The following is a 22809-nucleotide window of genomic DNA, read 5'->3' as shown; positions in this document are numbered from 1 at the left end:
GTAGCGCGACGTGTAAGCTAAAGTAGTGAGTCAAGTTAGACCCACTACACTCACTTCTGCTGGGGCTCTCAGTTCTCCGCGCGTTGCATGTAACGGGGTTACACGCACAAGTGGCTACAAGCCACTTTTGATTTTAACAGATAAGATATCTGTTAAAAGTTTTAGATACTTCCTCACCTTGGTGTAAGTCACACCAATGGATACGCCACCACAATGAGTACTCCACACCTGCCCAAAGATCCTATTGGTAGAAAGCAGCATCTTTCTACCAATTAGAGACGTGCATATTGGCGGGGCTCTGACAGCCAGCCGCTGTCAACCCCTTTCATAGATGATAAACAGTTTTAGCAGATTTTAGAGGAAGATCAATTTACAAACAATACAGTTCTCATTTTACCTTAACTAAACTACTTGGATTCTCTATTTGATTTAAATTATACTTGTGGATTCAAGTATAAATAATTCAAGTAATTACTAAGTACTTACGCTTCCTCATACGCGTGGCGCACGCGTAAGCTAAAGTAGTGAGCCAAAACAGGCCCACTACAATCATCATCGCTATCATCTTCTGATCCGGGCTCCTCCCGATGAGAAGGCTGTTCGCCAGAGTTTAGGGCTGTGCACTCCTCCGCCTCAGTAGCCATCAGATTAGCGTCACTGTCGACAACACTGTGGTGTCGAGAAATGTAGCCGAGACAGGGTGCGCAGAAGACTCGAGGCGCCGGCACCGACTGGCAAGTCACAACCCATCGCCAGTCATTGGACTAAACTCCCTGATCGCTGATTGGCCTAAATAGGCCGGTGACGATGACTCGTCGACGGTCCCAAGTCAAGAGCGGGCGGTTGCAGCTCGTTAAGTGCGGGGCGAACCTACTGGCAAGATCCGAACTTATGAGTCATCGGCGCCTGTCCCGAGTCGTCGGTGGCGTTTCAACGGCCGTTTGAGTCGTCGGTAACGCCGCCACGTCGCAGAGAAAGCGCCGAAGAGTCGTGAGTTACAACTGGTGGTCCAAAACGGACGCGTTTATACTTGATATTTGTATTGATCGATAGGAAACTTAAGAGAAGACAAGATAAGCCTTCGGGCAACAATAACAGAACAGCTTTTCCTCCCAACCACGCAAGGGCGACACCGGTGCCTGCAGTGAACGACCTGCAGCTCAAGGTAAACCTGGTAGGTAGGATTATGACTGTCGGTGGGCACATCTACTAGTGTAGCGTGTGTTCATCCCTGGCAGGGCCAAGAGTTAGTGGCCGGTGTATTGGTAGCGACGAGTCGTCGCCAGGAACTGGAGGAGCGAGAGCGCACTCCATTTATTTCTTCCCGCCGGAGTATAGCTCCGGCACCCTCGTATCACGCCGTAAAAGGCCGGGACCCTTCCTTCTGAGGGCCTGCGAGGTATATTTTGTGTGTGAGAGCGTGCTAGCCTTTGCTCGTGGCTAGTGACGCTGAGTCTTCCGTCGGTCGACTAGCGGAAGCTCGGTACACAGGGGAAACATCAACCCGGTGCAAGGGAAAGTTCCTGGGCCTTCAGGTTCTAACCCTAACAAGCCCATTGAGTCTTCGGTGACTCGGTGGGTGTTGTTGGTGGGGAAAGTGTGCCATATATAATTTAGCGCGTGTTCCTACACGACAACACACTTCAGCGGCGGTAGCTGCCTGGGAGCCGCTCCGTCTCCCTCGGCTTCACTGGTCACAACGTCCACGTCGTCCTGCAGAACCGCTCGGTATTTGTGCTGCTTGCTTCGGTTTTCAGAAGGTGGTTCTGCAGGCGTCGATGCTGCTGCAACTGTCGCAGACACGGAAGCGACAATATCAGCTAAAACTTTCACTACCACTAGACCGGGTGGGGCCACAGCAGCACCTGCCGTTTCTTCGGCCGCAATAGTCGTATCCGTAGCGGGAGTGTATCCTCCGTGGCCGCGCTTTGGCGCCGACACCGTAGCCGCCCCGCCCTTGGTCTCTACCGGGTCCGTGCGCTCCGCAGTATCCGCTGGAGCGTCCTCGCCCTTCGATTCCGCTCTCTCCGTTGCCTGTGTCGTGAGTTTGGCCGCCTTCTTCCTCGTAGCCTTCTTGATTTTCTTGCCCTGCTCCGTGTCACCCTCCTTTGCGTCCGCACGTCGGAGGCGGCGCGCGTGACGCTCGCTCAACAGCGCCTTAAGGCACCGCTGGCGCTCTTGCTGCGAGAGTTGATAACGAGGCATCTTTCCGGCTGGCGCGACCATCTTGAGCCCCCGCCGTCTTTTTGGAGAATGAGGAGTTGATGGCTGTGTCGTGTAGGAACACGCGCTAAATTATATATGGCACACTTTCCCCACCAACAACACCCACCGAGTCACCGAAGACTCAATGGGCTTGTTAGGGTTAGAACCTGAAGGCCCAGGAACTTTCCCTTGCACCGGGTTGATGTTTCCCCTGTGTACCGAGCTTCCGCTAGTCGACCGACGGAAGACTCAGCGTCACTAGCCACGAGCAAAGGCTAGCACGCTTTCACACACAAAATATACCTCGCAGGCCCTCAGAAGGAAGGGTCCCGGCCTTTTACGGCGTGATACGAGGGTGCCGGAGCTATACTCCGGCGGGAAGAAATAAATGGAGTGCGCTCTCGCTCCTCCAGTTCCTGGCGACGACTCATCGCTACCAACACACCGGCCACTACTCTCTTGGCCCTGCCAGGGATGAACACACGCTACACTAGTAGATGTGCCCACCGACAGTCATAATCCTACCTACCAGGTTTACCTTGAGCTGCAGGTCGTTCACTGCAGGCACCGGTGTCGCCCTTGCGTGGTTGGGAGGAAAAGCTGTTCTGTTATTGTTGCCCGAAGGCTTATCTGGTCTTCTCTTAAGTTTCATATCGATCAATACAAATATCAAGTATAAACGCGTCCGTTTTTGGACCGCCAGTTGTAACTCACGACTCTTCGGCGCTTTCTCTGCGACGTGGCGGCGTTGCCGACGACTCAAACGGCCGCTGAAACGCCACCGACGACTCGGGACAGGCGCCGACGACTCATAAGTTCGGATCTTGCCAGTAGGTTCGCACCGTACTTAGCGAGCTGCAACCGCCCGCGCTTGACTTGGGACCGTCGACGAGTCATCGTCACCGGCCTATTTAGGCCAATCAGTGATCGGGGGGTTTGGTCCAATGACTGGCGATGGGTTGTGAATTGCCAGTCGGTGCCGGCGCCTCGAGTCTTCTGCGCACCCTGTCTCGGCTGCATTTCTCGACACCACAACTGCCCCCACCACTATGCGAACCATTGTCTGGCGAGCGTCGTGGTGCTCCTTGTGTCTGCTTCAACGCTCGTGGTGTCCAGCGCTCTCGTACAGGTCTCGCGAGCTTTGCCTGCCTTGGCTCAACGAATGTACCCATCTCTAACTTGGTAGCACAGGAACAAGCCACAGTAGGCATCCGCGAAGCAGGTGTGTCTTCGAGACTCGCTGCTGTCGGTGCAGCAGCTCGTACTAAAGCTGTAGCGATCACTCCCGACGACTCGCAAAGTCACGCCGCAGCCAGGGTCATCGGCTGCTGAGTCTTCGGCGGCAGCTGAGTCATCGGCAGCTGAGACATCGGTGCGGTTTTCTGCTACAGCGCCATGGCACCGACTCCGGAGCAGCTTCAGTTCCTTCTGCTGCTTGGTGAATCTGAGGGTGCACGTGCCCTACTGGCCGATTGCACGTCTTGAAGGCTCAGAGCCGCGAGCTCCAGCTGACGCTAACAACGTGACACCCAGTGACCGCTCGAACTGTCTCTGGTCACCCAGCTGGTTATCCAGAAGCATATGCTGATCACTTGATTGACACCTGCTGATTACGCGGATGAGTTTGTTGAACCCGTGAACATCGTGTTGGTTCCCGCATCCGAGTCGTCGGGAGCAGCCTGCGCACTCCCGGGGCAGCTTGTAAAAGTAATCGCTGCCATCAGTGTCGTCTTCAGGCTGTCGTAGTCTGTAATAATCCATCGATGTGTGATTTCCATCCAATTTGGCCGCGTTCGGTCTCCATGTAGTCATGCAATACTGCAGTAGTCATCTTCGTATGTGGCTTGGGCTGCATTGCCCCAAGTACAGGTCATGGTGGCGACGAGTCTTCGGCACCTATTCCGCGTCAACAACCAGTACCATTTGCGGGTGCTGACTGCTAGTGGCTCCAGGATCGGTCGTCCAAAACGATTTTAGGCACCCACACTCAAGAAAGAGAGCTTGAGTCATCGATTGCATCACGCCCAACATCAAATCCAAGTCGCGAGTCTTCGGCGACGCTTGAAGCGGCTCGGGACGTTAGTTGAATATTATAATTGTACGTCCGCTTCAATTGACAGTCGTGACCTGTTGACTTGAGCTCGCATTTGAACTTGGTCACGGCTGGGGACATATGGTTGTGTGGATGCCCCTGTCTCTTGGTGGGCAGTGATTTGCCCCGCTCCATGTACTGCCAGATGCGGTTGCCTGGTACGATGAGAGCTTCTGGAACGCGGTGTTCTTGTCCTTTGTATGAGTAAATCAACCAGTGGGCGGACGACTTGTTGTTTTGAGTCGTCGGCCACGGTGGCTTTGCCTTCGGTGGCTTGCTGCGAGGTCTGGTCTGCTTCTTTTTCACCTCAGCTTGCGCGTGAGTCGTCGGCATAGTGGCAAGAGCCTCCGTATACATAAAAGCAGAATCGGGAACATTGGGCTTGTCACACATCGTCGCGATAAATGTCTGTTCGGGTACCGCCAACGAGTCGTCGGGGGCACGGGCAGGTATCGTTTGAGTCATCGAGGCATGTCCCGGCGCTCCGTTTGCCTTCTGTACTTCCTCGCCACCATGCGCCGTCGACTAGCTAGTACTCGAGTCTTCCTCAAGTGCTTCCGAAGATATGGCAACATCTTTTTCGGCGTCGATCACCTCCGCTGAGTCGTCGGCGGTGGCAAGGAGGTTCCGGTAGTGCTCTTGCACTGCTGATTCCGAGTCGTCTTCCACCGGCGAGTCATCGGGGTTGTCACTTCCGTCGTCAGCATCGACATTTCCGCCTTCTTGCCCCTTAGCGACCGCTTCTGGACGTCGTAGGATGCCCCTGGGCGTGGGGTAGCTCGGTCGATCCACTATCGGTTGTGGTTTGACTAACCACTGTTGATAGCGTTCAGCCTTCCACTTCAGCAGGGTCTCATCACGCGCTTTCTTGTCCGACTTCTGCACCGACCACCATCCCATACGTTCGCCTGGTAATAATCGCACTGCAGTAGCGAGTCGTCGGGGCATGTCTCCGTGCACTGCACTTATCAGCGAGTCATCGGCAGTATCTCCAATCACTTCATCGTCATCTTCTCCACTTGTAACACCTTCACCGAGGCGTCTGCCTCTCTCCTCTTCAAGCACCGTCGTTATCACATCGTTGTCTTGCTCATTTTTCGTCCATTCGCTCTTGCCCACGAAAGCGTAGATACACTCCGCTTCAATCGCAGGCTCGGCTAACTGTGGCAGCCCGATTGGGACCAACCCAGTCGTAGTTGGCGGACTGCCTAGTTTAAATGGTCCGAAAACAGGAGTTCTTGGAGCTCGGGTGTGAGGTCTTTCTTGTCCACCTTGAACTTGACGATTTTGTGAGTTGTTAGAAAACCTCGCACGTGTCAACATCGTGGACCTGCATGCACAGCTGGCAACGGTGTTGACAGTAGTGCGCTAAGTGATGTAATCCTCCGCAGGCTGCACACGGCCCGTACTGGCGAGATTTCTCGTCGCGGTAGCCACGGCTCTGGAGCCGATTGTCCCGGCCTTGGCTGCGGCCAGCTGGGTCACTCCTGAGTTGTCGGTTGTCTGACCACGCGCAGGTACCTTCAGCGGCGACTCGTCGCCCCTTGTCGTTGGCTGCTGCGAGGTAGTCGTCGCTGCCGTCTGACGAGTAGCTGTCACCCCAGTCTTTGCCAGAGCACTGTGAGTCGTCGGAGCCGTGTTCACTTCCATCGTCGCTGTTACTGATGCCATTATATCGGTGGCGCGGGTGCTGCAGATCGCTCCGAGTGTCCCTCATGTTCCGTCCATGAAGTTCGGCGATTATGTCGGCGACAGATGCTTCAGCTAGGTTCACTTGAGGCATATTGCGTGAGTCTTCGCGACGACGCTCATAACCACGTTCGCGTCGGTCACGACGGTTGTAGGCATCTCGCGAGTCGTCGCGGCGGCGCGAGTCGTCGCGACGCCTGTCATCACGTTGTCGAGAGGCATCACGAGCTCGGGAGTGAGACAGCGACGACTGGCGGGACGAAATGCGCTCGTCAATCTTCAATATCGCCTGGATCATCTCCTCCAACTCATGGATATCCGCGATACGCAGATGGCACAAACGCCGTTCGAGTTCCCGGTCGCCGCAGGTCTCGAGGAACCGCTTGACGTGGTCGCGTGCTTTGCGGCCGTTGCTCTCAAACCGGATTCCGGCGTTCCTGGCATAGCCATTGAGCCGGTTTAGGTAGTCGCAAACATGTTCCTTGTCTTCGCGCTTGGCTGAGTAGTAGCGAGTCTCCGCCGACTGGCTGAACTGGGAGCAATAGTATTTGATGAAGGCTTCGCTTAGAAGGCTCCATGTTCGCTTGGTCCTCTTGGGCAGTTGTCGGTATCAATGCAGAGCGCCGTCCCGAACACTCAGCTCGAAAGGCATGCACCATTCATTGGGTGATGCTCGCGTCCCTTTCATCTCGTAGACAAAGGCGCGAAGCCATTGCATCGACTTGTCGCTCTCGTTCCTGGTGCCCGAGAATGCTTTGATCTGCCCCAGTGATCGATGTGTTGCCACTTCGATCCTTGGGGTTGCGTTCAGCAACTCGAATTCGGTCACTTCATAGATTTGACGCAGGTATTCGTTCGTCTGCGCCCTTCCATCTCCATCACCGGTGAAGACTGCTTCTTCGTCTGACGAGTCGTCGGTGGACTGGTAGTGACGACTCTTGCTCCGTCCGGAACTGCTTCGCGTGCTTCTGTACAGTTTTGAGTCATCGGTGGTGCGTCTAGCGCGGTCCGAGTTGCCCGTAGGTGGTGGAGTCACCATGTGGGGGTCTTGAAAGTACGGGGATCGCTCCCCATACGCGCTAAACACCCTCCCAGTGGGGTTTTGGCTTGGGTTTTCGTGCTTTTTCCTTTTTTGAGTCGTCGGCAGCGGTACGCTAGCCGGGTTGACCACTTCGCGGGTCGCACAAGTGTTCCGCGAGTCGTCCAGAGTGAACGAGTTCACGCCAAAGGCTGTGCGGAGTCGCTTCTTCCATTTCCAGAGCTCCGCGCCCGCTTCGGCCGGCACCCAGCACTCCAGAGTCGACGGCGAAGGGTGCTCCAGAGACCGAAGCCCCAATGCTTTCAGAAATCGCTCGGTTTCCTTCACCAGGTGTTCGATTGTCACGGAACTCACTGGGCGAGCCAACTCGTGACACAAATCGGCCCAAACCGCTTGGCGAGTCATCGTTGGCTCGAATAGCTCACCCCAGTCGCTCTTCTTCATCTCTTCGTAGAGGCGACCGAGAACCTTGTTGGCCGCCGGCGTGTCACCGTTGAGTGGCGGCCGGTTGCCGGAGGTTTGCTCGGTCACTTGCGTCGTCAGGACCGGTGACCTTGAGTCGTCGGCGGCGTCTTCAAAGTCTTCCAAGTCGTCATACGATGGCCCTGGGCCATTCACATCATCCAGTTCATCCACGAGGTTTCGCGTCACGGAGCGCGCGTCATCGTCAAGCTCAACCGCGAGGTTTCTCGACAACGAACGCGTGCCCGCTCTGCGTTCGGCAGACAGCACTGCATCTTCCGGAGTCTCGGGTGTCACTACCGCTGGCGCAGGCGCCTTCTCCTCCAGGTAATTTTCGTAGTCTTCATCCATTTCTTCGTCCTTGGCGTCGGATCCAGTCATCGAGTCGTCGAAGCTGAAGGTCCGCTCAGCAATCGAGTCGAGGTGCGGCGTGATCAGGGCCGCAGTCGAGTCGTCGGCACGCGTTCCGCCAGTCTTCATTGGGGTTGCTGGTACCGCTGAACGTGATCCTTTCACCATTCATTTTCTCGTCTTCTTCTTCTTCTTCGCTTCTTCTCTTGGTTGCTGCTCGTAAAGTCGACCGACCTGCCGTTGCACGAAACACAGAAGGTCACACCAATCCCGGGTCGCGGCACCAGTTGTCGTGTAGGAACACGCGCTAAATTATATATGGCACACTTTCCCCACCAACAACACCCACCGAGTCACCGAAGACTCAATGGGCTTGTTAGGGTTAGAACCTGAAGGCCCAGGAACTTTCCCTTGCACCGGGTTGATGTTTCCCCTGTGTACCGAGCTTCCGCTAGTCGACCGACGGAAGACTCAGCGTCACTAGCCACGAGCAAAGGCTAGCACGCTTTCACACACAAAATATACCTCGCAGGCCCTCAGAAGGAAGGGTCCCGGCCTTTTACGGCGTGATACGAGGGTGCCGGAGCTATACTCCGGCGGGAAGAAATAAATGGAGTGCGCTCTCGCTCCTCCAGTTCCTGGCGACGACTCATCGCTACCAACACACCGGCCACTACTCTCTTGGCCCTGCCAGGGATGAACACACGCTACACTAGTAGATGTGCCCACCGACAGTCATAATCCTACCTACCAGGTTTACCTTGAGCTGCAGGTCGTTCACTGCAGGCACCGGTGTCGCCCTTGCGTGGTTGGGAGGAAAAGCTGTTCTGTTATTGTTGCCCGAAGGCTTATCTGGTCTTCTCTTAAGTTTCATATCGATCAATACAAATATCAAGTATAAACGCGTCCGTTTTTGGACCGCCAGTTGTAACTCACGACTCTTCGGCGCTTTCTCTGCGACGTGGCGGCGTTGCCGACGACTCAACGGCCGCTGAAACGCCACCGACGACTCGGGACAGGCGCCGACGACTCATAAGTTCGGATCTTGCCAGTAGGTTCGCACCGTACTTAGCGAGCTGCAACCGCCCGCGCTTGACTTGGGACCGTCGACGAGTCATCGTCACCGGCCTATTTAGGCCAATCAGTGATCGGGGGGTTTGGTCCAATGACTGGCGATGGGTTGTGAATTGCCAGTCGGTGCCGGCGCCTCGAGTCTTCTGCGCACCCTGTCTCGGCTGCATTTCTCGACACCACAGCTGTGAGCCATTCGACCTTACCTTAGTGGGTGAGTCGTTCCTGTCTCTATCCTCTACAACCTAACCACACCGACTGCAAACCTAAGCCTGTGTATTTGGCGGTTCTACACTCAACATTTGTCTTGATTTCACTACAGCGGTACATGGACACCTGTCCCATACAATATCCAAGTATAAATCAGTCTAATGTTGGAGGTCTAACATAGCAGATATGCTGCGACAGGAAGTGAATTATGGTATACACCTCTTATGTTGTACGCTACAACATACGGGAATCAAGGAGTTAAACTGCGGTAGCGTGCTGAATAGTATAGAGAGAGGTGTAAGGGGAGGGGGTCTTCCTGATCAATATTGGCCGATGTGTAGTAGATTTGTTGCTTCATAATATTGCAAATTTTCGCTATCACTTTATTATTTCCGATCTCTGGCTAGACATGCAGCTCGTGCCACAAATATAAGGCGAACAACCACAGGCCCATTCACTCTTCAACTTATTCCCCGTACCTTTGACACTACATACCCTGTCATGTTGGATAAAAACTTAAGTGTTTATAAGATGACTGCACTTGCAATTTGTATTGATGCACTTAGTTACGGTTTTGTGGTCCACAAATTTGAATTAATCTGTCCGTACAACGTACCCGTTGCACTACCAGGAAAGCATAACAAAAGCGAGATTAGCACCTTTGCCACGGCAAAAAATGTAGTTTTTCTTGTACCAGTGCCAGCAGCAACATTCTCGCAGACGACCTAGTCTTTGTTTTTTTAATATATATATATATTTAAATAACAATCGAGCGACACTTTTTTTTTTTCTCGAGCGTCAGGTGTTGGACACGAAATGTCCCTGGACCACAATGGATGAAATGGTAACAATGAAAGCTGCTTCATGGGAAGTGAGTGGAGACTTATCTCCATTTGACGTAAGCGGCACAGTCACCCTCTGCAGCATCCAGAGCTGTACCTGGCGAAAGCACAGGTTTGTTGCCCTATGAGGTAAGAAGTGAGAAGGAAAACGAAGTTTGCTGTCCGGGACACACCCGTGCTCCTGTGCATCGTCGCATGGAAACCCACTCTGAAAGACCAATGCGAATTGCTAGAACTAATTAGTTAGGGAGATATGCAAGGGGGCACACGACAAAGGACACTGCCCCTGCTCCACCTAGCGTCTCTAGGCCGTGCGCTTGAAGTGGTCCTCGTCGATCGTGGAGTACACATGCCCCTCGCTGGTGAGATAGTTGAGCGCGCTGCGCAGCTGCGGCTCGGTCATCTGTCCGCGCAGGTCGGCGTAGATCTGGTCGATCTTGAGTCCGCGGTCGCTCGTGCACGTGCCCAGCACGTCGAGGATGGCCTTCTGCTCGGGGGAGAAGTTGGAGTCCATCATGCCGTAGTCCATGGCGCCTCCGCCGAAGCCGCCCGTAGCTGCGGGCTGGTTCCACTGGTTGGGCGCCTTGGTGGGCGTGTTGAAGGATGCCATGGTGACGTCCGCCTTGCCGTCGTGCACGGGGCCCTTGGTGTTGTAGCAGTGCACGTAGATGACCTCGAGCAGGTGGTGCGTGAGCTCGTTCATGTCCTCCACGGGCGCCACGTTGAAGCAGGAGAGACTGGCCTTGCCCTGGAACGAGCGCAGCTTGCCCACCACGCGCACGTAGCTGCCTTCGCGCAGGCGGTTCATCTCGCCCTCGCTGGCGTCCGGGTCGTCGGCCGTGACGAAGTACTGGCAGTCGAAGGCGCCCGAGCCGTCGTCCAGCTGGAAGCGCAGGCTGGTGGAGTGCGGCGTTAGGTTCGTGAGCAGCCCCACGATCCGCACGGTGGACAGCTCCTGGCCGTCCAGGCGCAGCGCGTCGTCGTCACCCGAGGCGCTGCCCAGCGTCTGCAGCTGCTTGATGCTCACGGGCAGGATGCTCTGCGCGCCGCCGCTGCGCTTGGTGGGCGTGGCCTGGCTGCCGCTGGGCTGGATGGACATGAATCCACCCCCGCCGCTGCCCGCGTAGTCGTCGTTGCCGTACGCCTCGTAGCCGCCGCCGCCGCCGCCGCCGCCGTAGTTCATGGTCGGAGAGCCTCTTGCTGCGTAGCGCCAAAAGGCAGATTGGCGCGAACGAGGGCCCGGCTAAGTACGGTCACATGTGACGTGGTGCTAAGTGCGCTCGCGTTGAGATGATCCGCACAAAGTGCGCACTCCGTGCGTACTTAGCAGGGGCCAGGCGCGAAAAGCCGAGTACAGTACCCGTCGCCATGGAGTTCCTGGTGCCGCTGCACGCGGCGGACCTGGAGCTGGCCAAGGCGGGGCGCTACCACGTGCAGAGCGTGCTGACGTTCGAGGACGAGACGGCGGCCGAGATCTCGGCGCGCGTGCAGCGGCTGGAGGACCAGGTGCTGGGCAGCGAGGCCGGGCTGGAGCTGCTACAGGAGGACGCGCTGGACGTGGCCTACAGCCTCGTGAAGAAGCTGCCGGCGCTGTCCGAGCCGCTGCGCATGCGCGTGGTGGAGATGCTGGCCGCCTTCGTGTCCAACGCCACGCAGGGCGTGCTGGCGCGGCGCCCGGCCAGCGACGGCGACGGCGACGACGTGGCGCTCTACCGCAGCGCCTTCAAGGCCAGCGTCTACTTCCTCGTCACGGCGCTCACGAGCGTCAGCAGCCTGCAGGTGCAGGCGGAGAAGGACGTGCTCAAGCAGAAGGGCAAGAAGGGCCAGGCGTCGGCGCTCAACCGCCTCAACTGGAGCAAGGTGGTGGAGGGCGCCATCCACAAGCTCAACCGCTCCGTGAACCCCGCGACCTTCAGCATGTGGAACATGAACGTGCCTGAAGAGGTGAGGGTCGTCGCTGGTAGAGGCTCGGGGGTGTCGCTGCAACTGACGAGGTTCTCTCTCTCTTTCTTGCTCTCTCTCTCTCTCTCTCTCTCTCTCTCGACCTTTGCTGGCTGCAGGAGTTCTCGATGCTGTACTGCAAGGTGGTGTTCGAGCTGCTGGGCAACGCGCCGCTCTGTCGGAGCAAGTCCTTCAAGCCCAAGCTCTATCATGTACGCACGCACGTTTCTGTCCTTTGCATCGGCTTATTAGATAACTGACGTCTGGTCCACTGCCTATTGCTGTTGTAGCTCCTCGCCATGAGTCTGCACAAGGCGCCGGCTATCCACATCTCTGTGGTGGCGTCTCTGATCGACCTGATCTACACGCACGAGCACTTGAGCGCGTCCATTGCGGAGCTGGTCGAGCTGCTCTACTTCAAGTACGCCAACATGACGTTCGCGGCTGACCTCATCAGTGAGATCGGGAAGATCTCGTCGCGGGACGCTTCCAAGGACGTTGCTGGAACGCGAAATATCGCCATGTTCCTCTCGAGTCTATCGACGCTCACGCCGGCGTTGATCATGGGAAATCTGAGTTTCGTGTTGGCTTTGCTGGACTCTGAAGCGTATCAGCTGCGGAACGCTGCAGTTACGTGCGTGGCGCAGATATTGTTGTGGAACTTTCGTCAAAGCGGGCAAGACCCCCAGAGTACTTCAGTTGATGACGCTGTGGCACCGAAAAAGAAAACGCGCAAGGAGAGGAAGAACGATGGGGAAACCAAAAGCGATGGGTCTGGTAGTGACACTAGCGATGACGAGGACGGGAGTAGCAGTGGCTCAGACGAAGAAGACACGAACAAGACTGCTACCCAAGCTCCGCGCACGTTTTCTCGATCCACGAGAGATCAGCTCCTCACTGTGCTCGAGGATCGCGTTCACGACGTCAACTCTTTGCGCGAGGCCACGTGCTGAAGATGTGGGCACTATTGTGCGAGGAAGGTGCTCTGCCGTTGCACATGCTCAAAAATGTGACGCTGATGGCTGTTGGACGACTGCAGGATAAGGCTGCAGTGGTTCGTCGTCATAGCATTCATTTGCTTTCTTTGCTATTGGAAAGAAATCCTTTTATGGGCAACCTGGACCGAGACTTCTACGCGAAGAAGCGTGACGAGTTGACTGAAGAGATGAAGCGAAAGCGTGACGAGGTCATCGCTGGTGCGGAGAAGGAGATGAGCGAAGCACTAGGAGAAATAGCAATCCAGAACGACGATGCAACTGCTCCTTCGTCCCCCAACCAGTAGTTTCCTCGGAAGAACATGCTGCGGCACTTGAAAAAGAGTTGCAGACAACTGTGCGCCTCTTGAAGTTTTACCAAGATGCAATCGACTTCATCGATGAGTTCGAGCAACGAGCATTGCCATTGATGGGCCAGCTACTCGGAAGCAAATCGATCTCTGACGTTTTGGAGGCGATTCAGTTCTTTGAGAAAGCGTACCGCTTCCATCTTGGTGCAGCTCAAACTGGAATCAAGAAAGTGTTACCGCTGACATGGCGATCAGACGTATCAATTCAAGAGCAACTGTCGAATACGTTTGTCTCCCTCTTCATCCGCATTGATGAAGACGATCCTGAGCGCAACTCCCGCAGTTGGTGGCTGAAAACCTGGTGAAGTTTTTGGATGAGTGCACTGTTGCTGAGTACACCTGTTTGGAGCGAATTATGGGAGAGCTCCATCGCAGCCAAAAGATACCGATGGTGGTTATTAGTTCTCTTTGGGCTCTTGTGGATGTGACAGTTTATCCGATCTCCGTTGTCAGTAACGCTTTGGTGCTGCTAAGCATGATCGCGAATATTGATGATTCAATGCTGTTTTCAAACGATCGTCTCGGCCAAGTACTCTCAATGGGTTTTGGTGATGTAGCATGCAGCCCTGACTCACGCTATCGTGTCCTTGGAGCTGCGTGTCGTTTGGTACAGTGTATCCAGCTTGAACCGAAAGGCGCCACTGTGAAAAGCAACAGTCAGACCCAGCGTCGCATTCAACGCTCGAATCTGGATGCGACCGAGCAGATTATTCTTCGTTTGCAGCGCTTTCTTGCTCTGGATTTTGTTGGCGATAACGGAATTGAGTTGGAGTGTCTCCATTCTACGTGGTTTGATACGGTGCAGCAAGCGATAGAAGCCATTTTCTCTATTTGTGAGCGCCCTGAAGACGTGTGTGGCGACGTGATTAAGCATTTGTCACTGCGTTTGTTTGAGAGCGAGACGAATGATGTTTCTCGTGTCGAGTTGGCACACTTTTCTTTGTGCTGGGCCACTCGGCAGTGAAAGTAGCCATTCACGTGGAAAAGCTTGCCGCTAAAGTTAAGAAAATGCGCGGTAATCGCACTGCTGCAGCAAGACCTGCTGATAATACAGCCTCCAATGGAGATGCTGAAGATGTGACTGCAATGGAGGATGAGCTTGGTGTGGCTGCTGAGGTGGAGGCTGAAGAGGACACCTTCGTGAACAACATCATTCAAAAGGAAATCGCCTGCCGCAATCTGCTGGGAATGTACGGCCCTCTTATCATCAGAGTGTTGGTGGGCACGGAGGAAGCGTTCAAGAACGATGAACTCTTAACAGAATGTGCAGTGGTCGCACTCAGCAAGTTTATGGCCGTATCGGAGGAGTTTTGTGAAAAGCACTTGCAGCTTCTGTTTACTATTCTGCAAGACTCTCCACAACCTTCCGTGCGAGGTGATGTGATTATCGCGTTAGGAGACCTGTCGTTCCGATTCCCGAACTTGGTGGAACCTTGGACATCGCATTTGTATAACCGTCTTCGTGATGTGAACCTGAACGTCCGCAAGAACACAATTGTGGTGCTCTCCCACCTAATTCTGAACGACATGATCAAGGTGAAGGGACAAATCAGTGAAATTGCCATTTCTTTAGTGGACGAGAATGACGGAATTCGTAACCTTGCCAAGCTCTTTTCTTCGAGCTGTCAAAGAAGGAAACAACCCAATCTACAACATGCTTCCGGATGCGATCGGCCAATTGTCTACAAGGTATGAATGGTGTCTGCACTGCATGGTGTCTCCATTACTAACTCTGATGTGCATGGTTGCTGTAGCGAGCTCGTGTCGAATTCAGACTTCCAGACGATCACGCGATTCCTTATCCAGTTCATTGCGAAGGAGAAACAAATCGAGAGTATTGTTGAAAAACTATCCCAACGCTTCCCGACGGCTTCCAAGGCACAGCAGCAGCGTGACCTGGCCTACTGTTTGGCTCGTCTACCGCACACAGAGAAGTCGCTCAAGTATTTGTACCAAAACCGAAAGCTCTACAGCGATGCGCTCCACGATAGCGTGGTTGCCGATAATTTTACCTCTTTGGTCGCGAAATCGCGGCGCGGCAATAGCGCGTTGACGGCTACGGCCGAGATGAAAGAGGCTATTGACAAGCTGGACCAATTTGTGGTCGGGAAGAAGGAGGGCAAGGAGGAGGTACGTGCTCTCGTTTCGAGGTAGAAGGATGCGTTCTACTTGCACTTACTTTCACATTGTTAGGATGATACGATGGATGGCGATTCCACGGAGCGTGTGTCCTCGCCACAAAGCCAAGGGCAGGGCAAAGCGGAAGTCTTCCGTTAAAGGCGCAAAGATACGCGAGCTACGCCAAAGAAGAGAGCGAGCCAAACGAAAGGTGACTCGTAAGCGCGTGGTGAGCGAAGATTCTTCTGACGAAGAGTAACAAAGCTGTGTTGACACCAAACTCGTCATCGTGAATACGCGTGTTCGTCGATGTGACAAGCCGGAAAAATAAAAATACTCGCATGTAATTGGCCTTTTGCAACCAAGGTAGTATTTCCGCTGAGCGAGCGATCCTATTGGTGGATAACGGCTCTAAGCTGTGGTATCGCCCTCAAAGATGGCGGAACCCCTGCTAACTTTGAGGTATCGTTTGCAATTTCTGTTGCTCTAGGCGTTTGTATTGTCGCATGGATATGCTACCAGCTCCATACAAAAAAGACGTGGTCATTTTTCCCCTTGTTGCAAAACTGGCTTTGTGGTGTGAAGTGCAAGACGGAGAAAATTGAGGCCGAAGCGCTACAGAGCGATTTTGACGGAGTTCATGAGCTTTAACGATGCTCGTGCCTTCATTGCGGAGACCGTGTTTACGACAGAGATGCTGCTAACCATCACTCCTGAAGATGTTAGCCGGTGGATGAATTTTCGTGCGCTTGGTGAGCCATACACTGGCGAGGACGCAAGCCAGTGTTTGCCAGATCTTCCACTCTCGTATTCGCCCAAAAAAGCTATCTCGTGCTTTATGCCTCAGATTTTATAAATCGCCGCGGGAGGTGGCGTGCCCAGAAGTGTGTCGTCGACGTTTATATTGATAACACGCAGCCTTATACGGACGCCGCAACGGCCAGCGTGCTAACAGGTCCACTGGGCCCGTGCTTTTACGTTATCGAAGATGGCATGAGATTTGTCACCGATAACTTGCTTGTCAACCGAATCGGCAGCGTCATCAAGCAGAAAATGGGAGAAGGCGTAGCACACGAACTGAGTATAGTCTTGTTGTGGGCGTCGCTGGTGCCCGACGGATGCATTAGTTCCTACGGCGCTGAAACAACGCGTGATTACAGCGTATCGGGATGCTGGCGGAAACCCTACGGTAAATCCCGTCAAACGGGTTCCCATTCAGGTCGTGGGGGAGGGTGCACAACTCCAGCTTATTGAGCTCACAGAAGACGGCCCATATTCTGATAGCAGCACACCTGTAGAACACAGCAACATTCCCACCAGGATGAGCGCAGACAATACTCGAACGGAGTTCACAGCATTACTCTCACAGTTATTTGGAGTGCAGCGCCAGCTCTCAAACACCATGAATGAGGTCCTTCGGCTGAGAACAGAAATGCAGCAGGAGCACCGAAGAATGATGGCTGTGATACGACGCATCGCATTGCAGCCTGTTGTCCGAACGCTGGCAGAGGGCAGTGAGGTTTCTGACGTTGCTGCTGGTGTTGGTGCAGTTCGCAGAGTCGTGCGTCTGGCCAAGAGGCCGCGAGATTTGTTCCAGTTGTGGCACGAGTATGAGTTCGGCTTGAATGGAACCAAACCTGCAAAAGAATTCACACGAGCAGAGAGAGGAGCAAATAAGTTCGCATATTCGCGACGGAAAGCTTTCTGGGATAGTGTGGCATACCTCGTTCGAGCGGGACTCACGAGCGACGTCGCTATCGACAGGATCTACGCAGCGTACGGACGCCAGCGGCCAGTGACAGCTATCCTGACAGCTCTTCGCCGCGACAAGTAGAATGGCGGACACTTTAAGCGCCTTTTACCAATCAAAATGCAGTTGCACTGATTGTTGTACCGATGGTCGATATTTATATGTAATTGGCCTTTGCAACCAAGGTAGTATTTCCGCTGAGCGAGCGATCCTATTGGTGGATAACGGCTCTAAGCTGTGGTATCGCCCTCAAAGATGGCGGAACCCCTGCTAACTTTGAGGTATCGTTTGCAATTTCTGTTGCTCTAGGCGTTTGTATTGTCGCATGGATATGCTACCAGCTCCATACAAAAAAGACGTGGTCATTTTTCCCCTTGTTGCAAAACTGGCTTTGTGGTGTGAAGTGCAAGACGGAGAAAATTGAGGCCGAAGCGCTACAGAGCGATTTTGACGGAGTTCATGAGCTTTAACGATGCTCGTGCCTTCATTGCGGAGACCGTGTTTACGACAGAGATGCTGCTAACCATCACTCCTGAAGATGTTAGCCGGTGGATGAATTTTCGTGCGCTTGGTGAGCCATACACTGGCGAGGACGCTAAGCCAGTGTTTGCCAGATCTTCCACTCTCGTATTCGCCCAAAAAAGCTATCTCGTGCTTTATGCCTCAGATTTTATAAATCGTCGCGGGAGGTGGCGTGCCCAGAAGTGTGTCGTCGACGTTTATATTGATAACACGCAGCCTTATACGGACGCCGCAACGGCCAGCGTGCTAACAGGTCCACTGGGCCCGTGCTTTTACGTTATCGAAGATGGCATGAGATTTGTCACCGATAACTTGCTCGTCAACCGAATCGGCAGCGTCATCAAGCAGAAAATGGGAGAAGGCGTAGCACACGAACTGAGTATAGTCTTGTTGTGGGCGTCGCTGGTGCCCGACGGATGCATTAGTTCCTACGGCGCTGAAACAACGCGTGATTACAGCGTATCGGGATGCTGGCGGAAACCCTACGGTAAATCCCGTCAAACGGGTTCCCATTCAGGTCGTGGGGAGGTGCACAACTCCAGCTTATTGAGCTCACAGAGACGGCCCATATTCTGATAGCAGCACACCAGAACACAGCAACATTCCCACCAGGATGAGCGCAGACAATACTCGAACGGAGTTCACAGCATTACTCACAGTTATTTGGAGTGCAGCGCCAGCTCTCAAACACCATGAATGAGGTCCTTCGGCTGAGAACAGAAATGCAGCAGGAGCACCGAAGAATGATGGCTGTGATACGACGCATCGCATTGCAGCCTGTTGTCCGAACGCTGGCAGAGGGCAGTGAGGTTTCTGACGTTGCTGCTGGTGTTGGTGCAGTTCGCAGAGTCGTGCGTCTGGCCAAGAGGCCGCGAGATTTGTTCCAGTTGTGGCACGAGTATGAGTTCGGCTTGAATGGAACCAAACCTGCAAAAGAATTCACACGAGCAGAGAGGGCAAATAAGTTCGCATATTCGCGACGGAAAGCTTTCTGGGATAGTGTGGCATACCTCGTTCGAGCGGGACTCACGAGCGACGTCGCTATCGACAGGATCTACGCAGCGTACGGACGCCAGCGGCCAGTGACAGCTATCCTGACAGCTCTTCGCCGCGACAAGTAGAATGGCGGACACCCAGCGCTCCGCGTGTAGTTTAGAGCGACTTTTACCAATCAAAACGCAGTTGCACTGATTGTGCACCGATGGTCGATATTTATATTGGTTCCATGCAGTTTGGCGCCCAAGAGCTGATAATTAACCTGACAACGGCTGCCACTCAACACCCAGCAAGCTCATGCACGCAGTCACACCCAAAACTTCGTCCGGATCGTCTAGAATGCTTGCTCGACTAACTTCCATGCCGACGGGCCGTGACCGTTTAGTGCCTGCCGACGTCGACAGTTCTCGTCTCCTCTCGTCTCCATGAAATCGAAGTTCAGCGTCGTGAAATATGGCGTTCTTTTCATGCTCCAAGATGTATTTAGGCCCCTTGTTGACACGCACGGTCGAAGCATCACGTACATGTATTCTAATTCGACATCACACGAGCTGGCAGATCACGCAGCAAAAGCAGCTGCATATCCTGCCGCTTCCAGACCGAAGGTAGAGTCAGTGTCTCGGAAAGTTCGCGTATAATAAATCTCATGCATTGCCAAGGAGCTCTCTCAGAAAGCCCTGTCCGCCTCCGTGTTTCCAGAGATCCTCTATTTTTTTGTGTATGTTAAAACTAGAGTCCTGGATTTTGTAGACTGAGCCCTAATTGAAGCGTTGTCTGGTGGCCCGTCCTAGGCTTGTGAGCGCATCCAACGCTGGCTGGGGAATCTTGGATTCTTGGAGATAGACTTGTAAAATCAAAGTACCGGTGGGTAGTACTCCCTTGTCGCAAAGCTTGAGTATTGCTTCACTGTTTCCCATCAAGGGTAGATGGGTGCTTGGTTTGGACGCTGGGCGGAACCAGTATCCATACCCGCTGTCAGTCCAACGCGTGGCGAATGACCAAACCATTCCTATCAAGCGCATAGCGTAAGAATTCAAACATCGGATCATACAATCTGGAAACCATACGAGGATAAACCACCGCGCTTACTTCGCATGTTGTTGTTCTTTCCGCTGATAATATAGACGGTGTTGCAGGATCTGCAATGAGATCTTCGAGACAAGACAATAGGATTGGAGACGGTCCCATCCTCCATGCTCTGATAATTGACGATGGTCCCATCACAATCTCACAGAAAAAGTCGCTGCTGGCTTCGTTCGTAATACCACTGTGAAGCTGACCGCATCTGGCTTGTTATACTTTGAGCCGTAGCACAGCCTGTAACTGAAGAGTAGCGTTAGCGATTGCGGCTCCATCACAGGGTTGTCACGGTTGGAAAGTAAGTCATGGTGAAATGTGTTCACCTCATTCAAAGCTGGCATGATTCGTTGGGCCCACAGTATCGAGGATTCTCTGCGACAGCGGGTGGCGACGTATTGCTTGGTGATCGTACCATCCGAAGCGCTGTGTCAACACTTACCTCGACTTGTTCAGTGTGCATCGGGTTGACCAAAAATGTTCCTTGAAAAGACGGGCATAGACGATTGTCAGCGTTAGAAAACCAGAAACAAGAATCACCTAGCACAAATAACTCCTTCAGCTATCGCACCGGGTGTGGCACGGGCCTACTTCCAGCAGCGGCCAAAACCGCCCACCCAGCTCGCTTTTGATATGCTGACTAGCGTTCTGTACTGCCGAATGACCGCGCAGCACCTCCCGCTACTCTGGGTAGTGCTGCAGCAAAGTGCATGTATGACGATTTGATGAGCGTGCATCCTTGAGAAGTGGGCGCACGTAGTCGAAGTGGTTGGACACGACCAGGTCGGCGCTCTTGAGCCCCGTGGCCGACACCGTGCTGTCATCCGTCGCCCGTGGCCCGTCTTGAGCATGCGCATAAGGACGTGAGGCTGGACGCTCATGCACGTATCCTCTGGAGAGGTATATGTATGGGATGGGGACCCTTATATAATAGTACTGGACGACTTCAACTGATGCTACGAGGTTGTGGAAATGCAGACAGTATTTTGTTTTCACGCAAGAGAGATGCAAGCTAATCGTCTCCACTGTTCACGGCGTCCACGATGGCAGCAGCAAGACACGCGGTAGTCCGCTGTGTCCGCGGATGCGCTGAGCAAATCTCTTGCCGTACAGCTTCTTGTACGCGGCCTTGACCTCGGCAGCAGACGTGGTAGCGCACCACCGCCCACTTTCTAGGCGTACTCGTCCGTGCCAACCCCTTCATCGTGCTCGAAGAGCGCCAAGCCATCGAACGGCCGAACACATGCGAACGTGGAACAGCAGCGCCGCCTGGGCGTCGCGCTGAACTCACCTTGATCGCCTTGACGATGCTCGTCTTGTACTTTGGGTACGCGGCGTCAACGTTCGCAGGTGCTCAGGGGCTCGACACCACAATTCGAATGAACGCTTCTTCGTCGGTGCCCCACTTCCTTGCACCAGCCTTGTACACATCGGCGTCCGTAGCGGCCTTGACGCTCGTGACTCGCGCGTCATAATTCGGTACGTCTCCGTGCATCGCAGCCAGGATGACCTTCTTCAGGTCGCCACTCAGCTCACCACTCAAGATCTTCACGAGGTCGTCGCCGTACTTCTCCTGGAACGTCTTCTTCAGCAGCGCGATCTCGGCGTTCGAGCGGTTTATCACGACCGGGTAGATCCACCTCTGTCGCCCAAGCCCGTTTTGCGCAGAATCTCGATCACGTTCCAGAGGACTCGCGAGCATCTTCAGCAGAATGCCGTAGTCGCCCGTGCTCTTCACCCACACCGTCAGACCTGCTTGCAGCAGGATGCGGTAGCGCTTACCAGATCAGGTAGCGTCTGAAGTCTTCGATACTCAGGATTGACGCAAGTGTACTTTTCTCGTCGGACGCAGTACCAGTACACTTCGACTTGATCTCCGCACGGTAGCTTCAATATCTGCATGAGGCTGAACGAAGCCACCAGCGATATCATGGCAGCTCTGTGCGTACAAGGTTCCCAAACCCGAGAGCGGACAATCGAAGACAGCATGCCTGACAACCCAATGTCCTGCAGTGCTTCGCCGAGATGCTCGCCTTCCTCCACCGATGACCAATCAATGGCCGCGGAACTCGCAACAGCACCACTCGAAGCGCCTCAGCAGCGGCACGCTCGAAGCATCACAGCAGCAGACCGCCCACGACTCGGAGGCCGACGCAGACGCACCGAACTCCACCTCGGCCGCGTCAAACACCGACAGAAGCAACTGGCGGTACTCGCCGCTCACTACGCCCTGGATATGTACGCAGCTCCCTGACGGTACAAACGCATACACGATGCGAATGCGCACAAGGAGATCAGTACCGCACCACCCACGCACTCAAACCGTACGCACTCTGCTAGCGCTCTTCAACGTCGTCTCAAACAGCTCCGCGAGCAAGTCCACCGGCTCCAGCACCGAGCGCACCAGGAACAGCAGTGCGCGCTGGCGTCGCCAGAGAACTCCGCCTTGATCGCACCCGCGAGGTCCGTCTATTTCGCCACGTACGCTGCTTGATGCTGCGCACATGCTCAGCAGGGCTCAGTACCAGGATGTTGATGAACGTCGTCTCATCCGTCCCCATGCGGCCTTCGCCCGCCTTGTACAAGGCATCCGCGTCCGCAGCAGCCTTGGTGCTCGTGTGGATCGACGCTGAACTCGGTCCACCCGCCGCGCATGGCGGTCAGGATCACCTTCAGGTCGCCACGAGATCACCACGTAAGATCTTCACGAGGTCGTCGCCGTACTTCTCCTGGAACGTCTTCTTCAGCAGCGCGATCTCCTCGAGCGAGCATCACGACGGTAGATCCACTGTCGCCTAAGCCCTTTGGTTGCCTTGCGCAGAATCTCGGCCTCCACGTGCTCCAGAGGACTCGCGAGCATCTTCAGCAGAATGCCGTAGTCGCCCGTGCTCTTCACCCACACCGTCACGCTCTGCTTGTGCGGATGCGGTAGCGCCACCAGATCAGGTAGCGTGCTCCGCAGTCTTCGATAGTAGCAGCGATGCCAGGCAGCCTCGTCCGAAGTCGCGCCCGTGACACGCTGAATCTCCTGCGCAGCCGCATCGATATCGGCAGAGGAACGTCATCGACTCGACGTGTCTGCCCCTGCGGGCGTAGCGC

The 22809-nt window shown here is 54.4% G+C and overlaps 4 protein-coding genes across 4 annotated transcripts; 1 reads left to right on the top strand and 3 right to left on the bottom strand.

Annotated features, from left to right (window-relative positions):
• Positions 1 to 1626: 1626 nt before the first annotated feature.
• IUM83_06203 (putative pleiotropic drug resistance protein) lies at positions 1627 to 2205 on the bottom strand (the record flags this gene model as incomplete). Its single annotated transcript, XM_067930388.1, has 2 exons — positions 1627 to 1790; positions 1866 to 2205. 2 exons carry the CDS (start codon positions 2203 to 2205, stop codon positions 1627 to 1629), a joined length of 504 nt encoding a protein of 167 aa, XP_067800314.1.
• An 8060-nt stretch (positions 2206 to 10265) lies between these two features.
• IUM83_06202 (Replication protein A 32 kDa subunit) lies at positions 10266 to 11144 on the bottom strand (the record flags this gene model as incomplete). The annotated part of the gene is made up of 1 exon (XM_067930387.1): positions 10266 to 11144. The coding sequence occupies one exon, from the start codon at positions 11142 to 11144 to the stop codon at positions 10266 to 10268; it is 879 nt and encodes a 292-aa protein (XP_067800465.1).
• A 185-nt stretch (positions 11145 to 11329) lies between these two features.
• On the top strand, positions 11330 to 15524 carry IUM83_06201 (Condensin complex subunit; the record flags this gene model as incomplete). Its single annotated transcript, XM_067930386.1, has 7 exons — positions 11330 to 11905; positions 12022 to 12114; positions 12193 to 12323; positions 14856 to 14936; positions 15002 to 15052; positions 15293 to 15377; positions 15441 to 15524. The coding sequence occupies 7 exons, from the start codon at positions 11330 to 11332 to the stop codon at positions 15522 to 15524; spliced, it is 1101 nt and encodes a 366-aa protein (XP_067800467.1).
• Positions 15525 to 21064: 5540 nt separating this feature from the next.
• Positions 21065 to 22738, bottom strand: IUM83_06200 (Annexin (Annexin) Family; the record flags this gene model as incomplete). Its single annotated transcript, XM_067930385.1, has 5 exons — positions 21065 to 21462; positions 21874 to 21960; positions 22039 to 22132; positions 22236 to 22339; positions 22486 to 22738. Coding segments are annotated over 5 exons (936 nt in total), but the record flags the coding sequence as incomplete, so codon positions are not given.
• Between the last annotated feature and the right edge of the window lie 71 nt (positions 22739 to 22809).

The sequence above is a fragment of the Phytophthora cinnamomi genome (genome assembly GCF_018691715.1).
Source record: "Phytophthora cinnamomi strain GKB4 chromosome Unknown Contig1, whole genome shotgun sequence".
Lineage (NCBI taxonomy): Eukaryota > Oomycota > Peronosporomycetes > Peronosporales > Peronosporaceae > Phytophthora > Phytophthora cinnamomi.
Note: the sequence above shows the minus strand (reverse complement) of the source record. Positions and strands in the feature narration are given on the sequence as shown.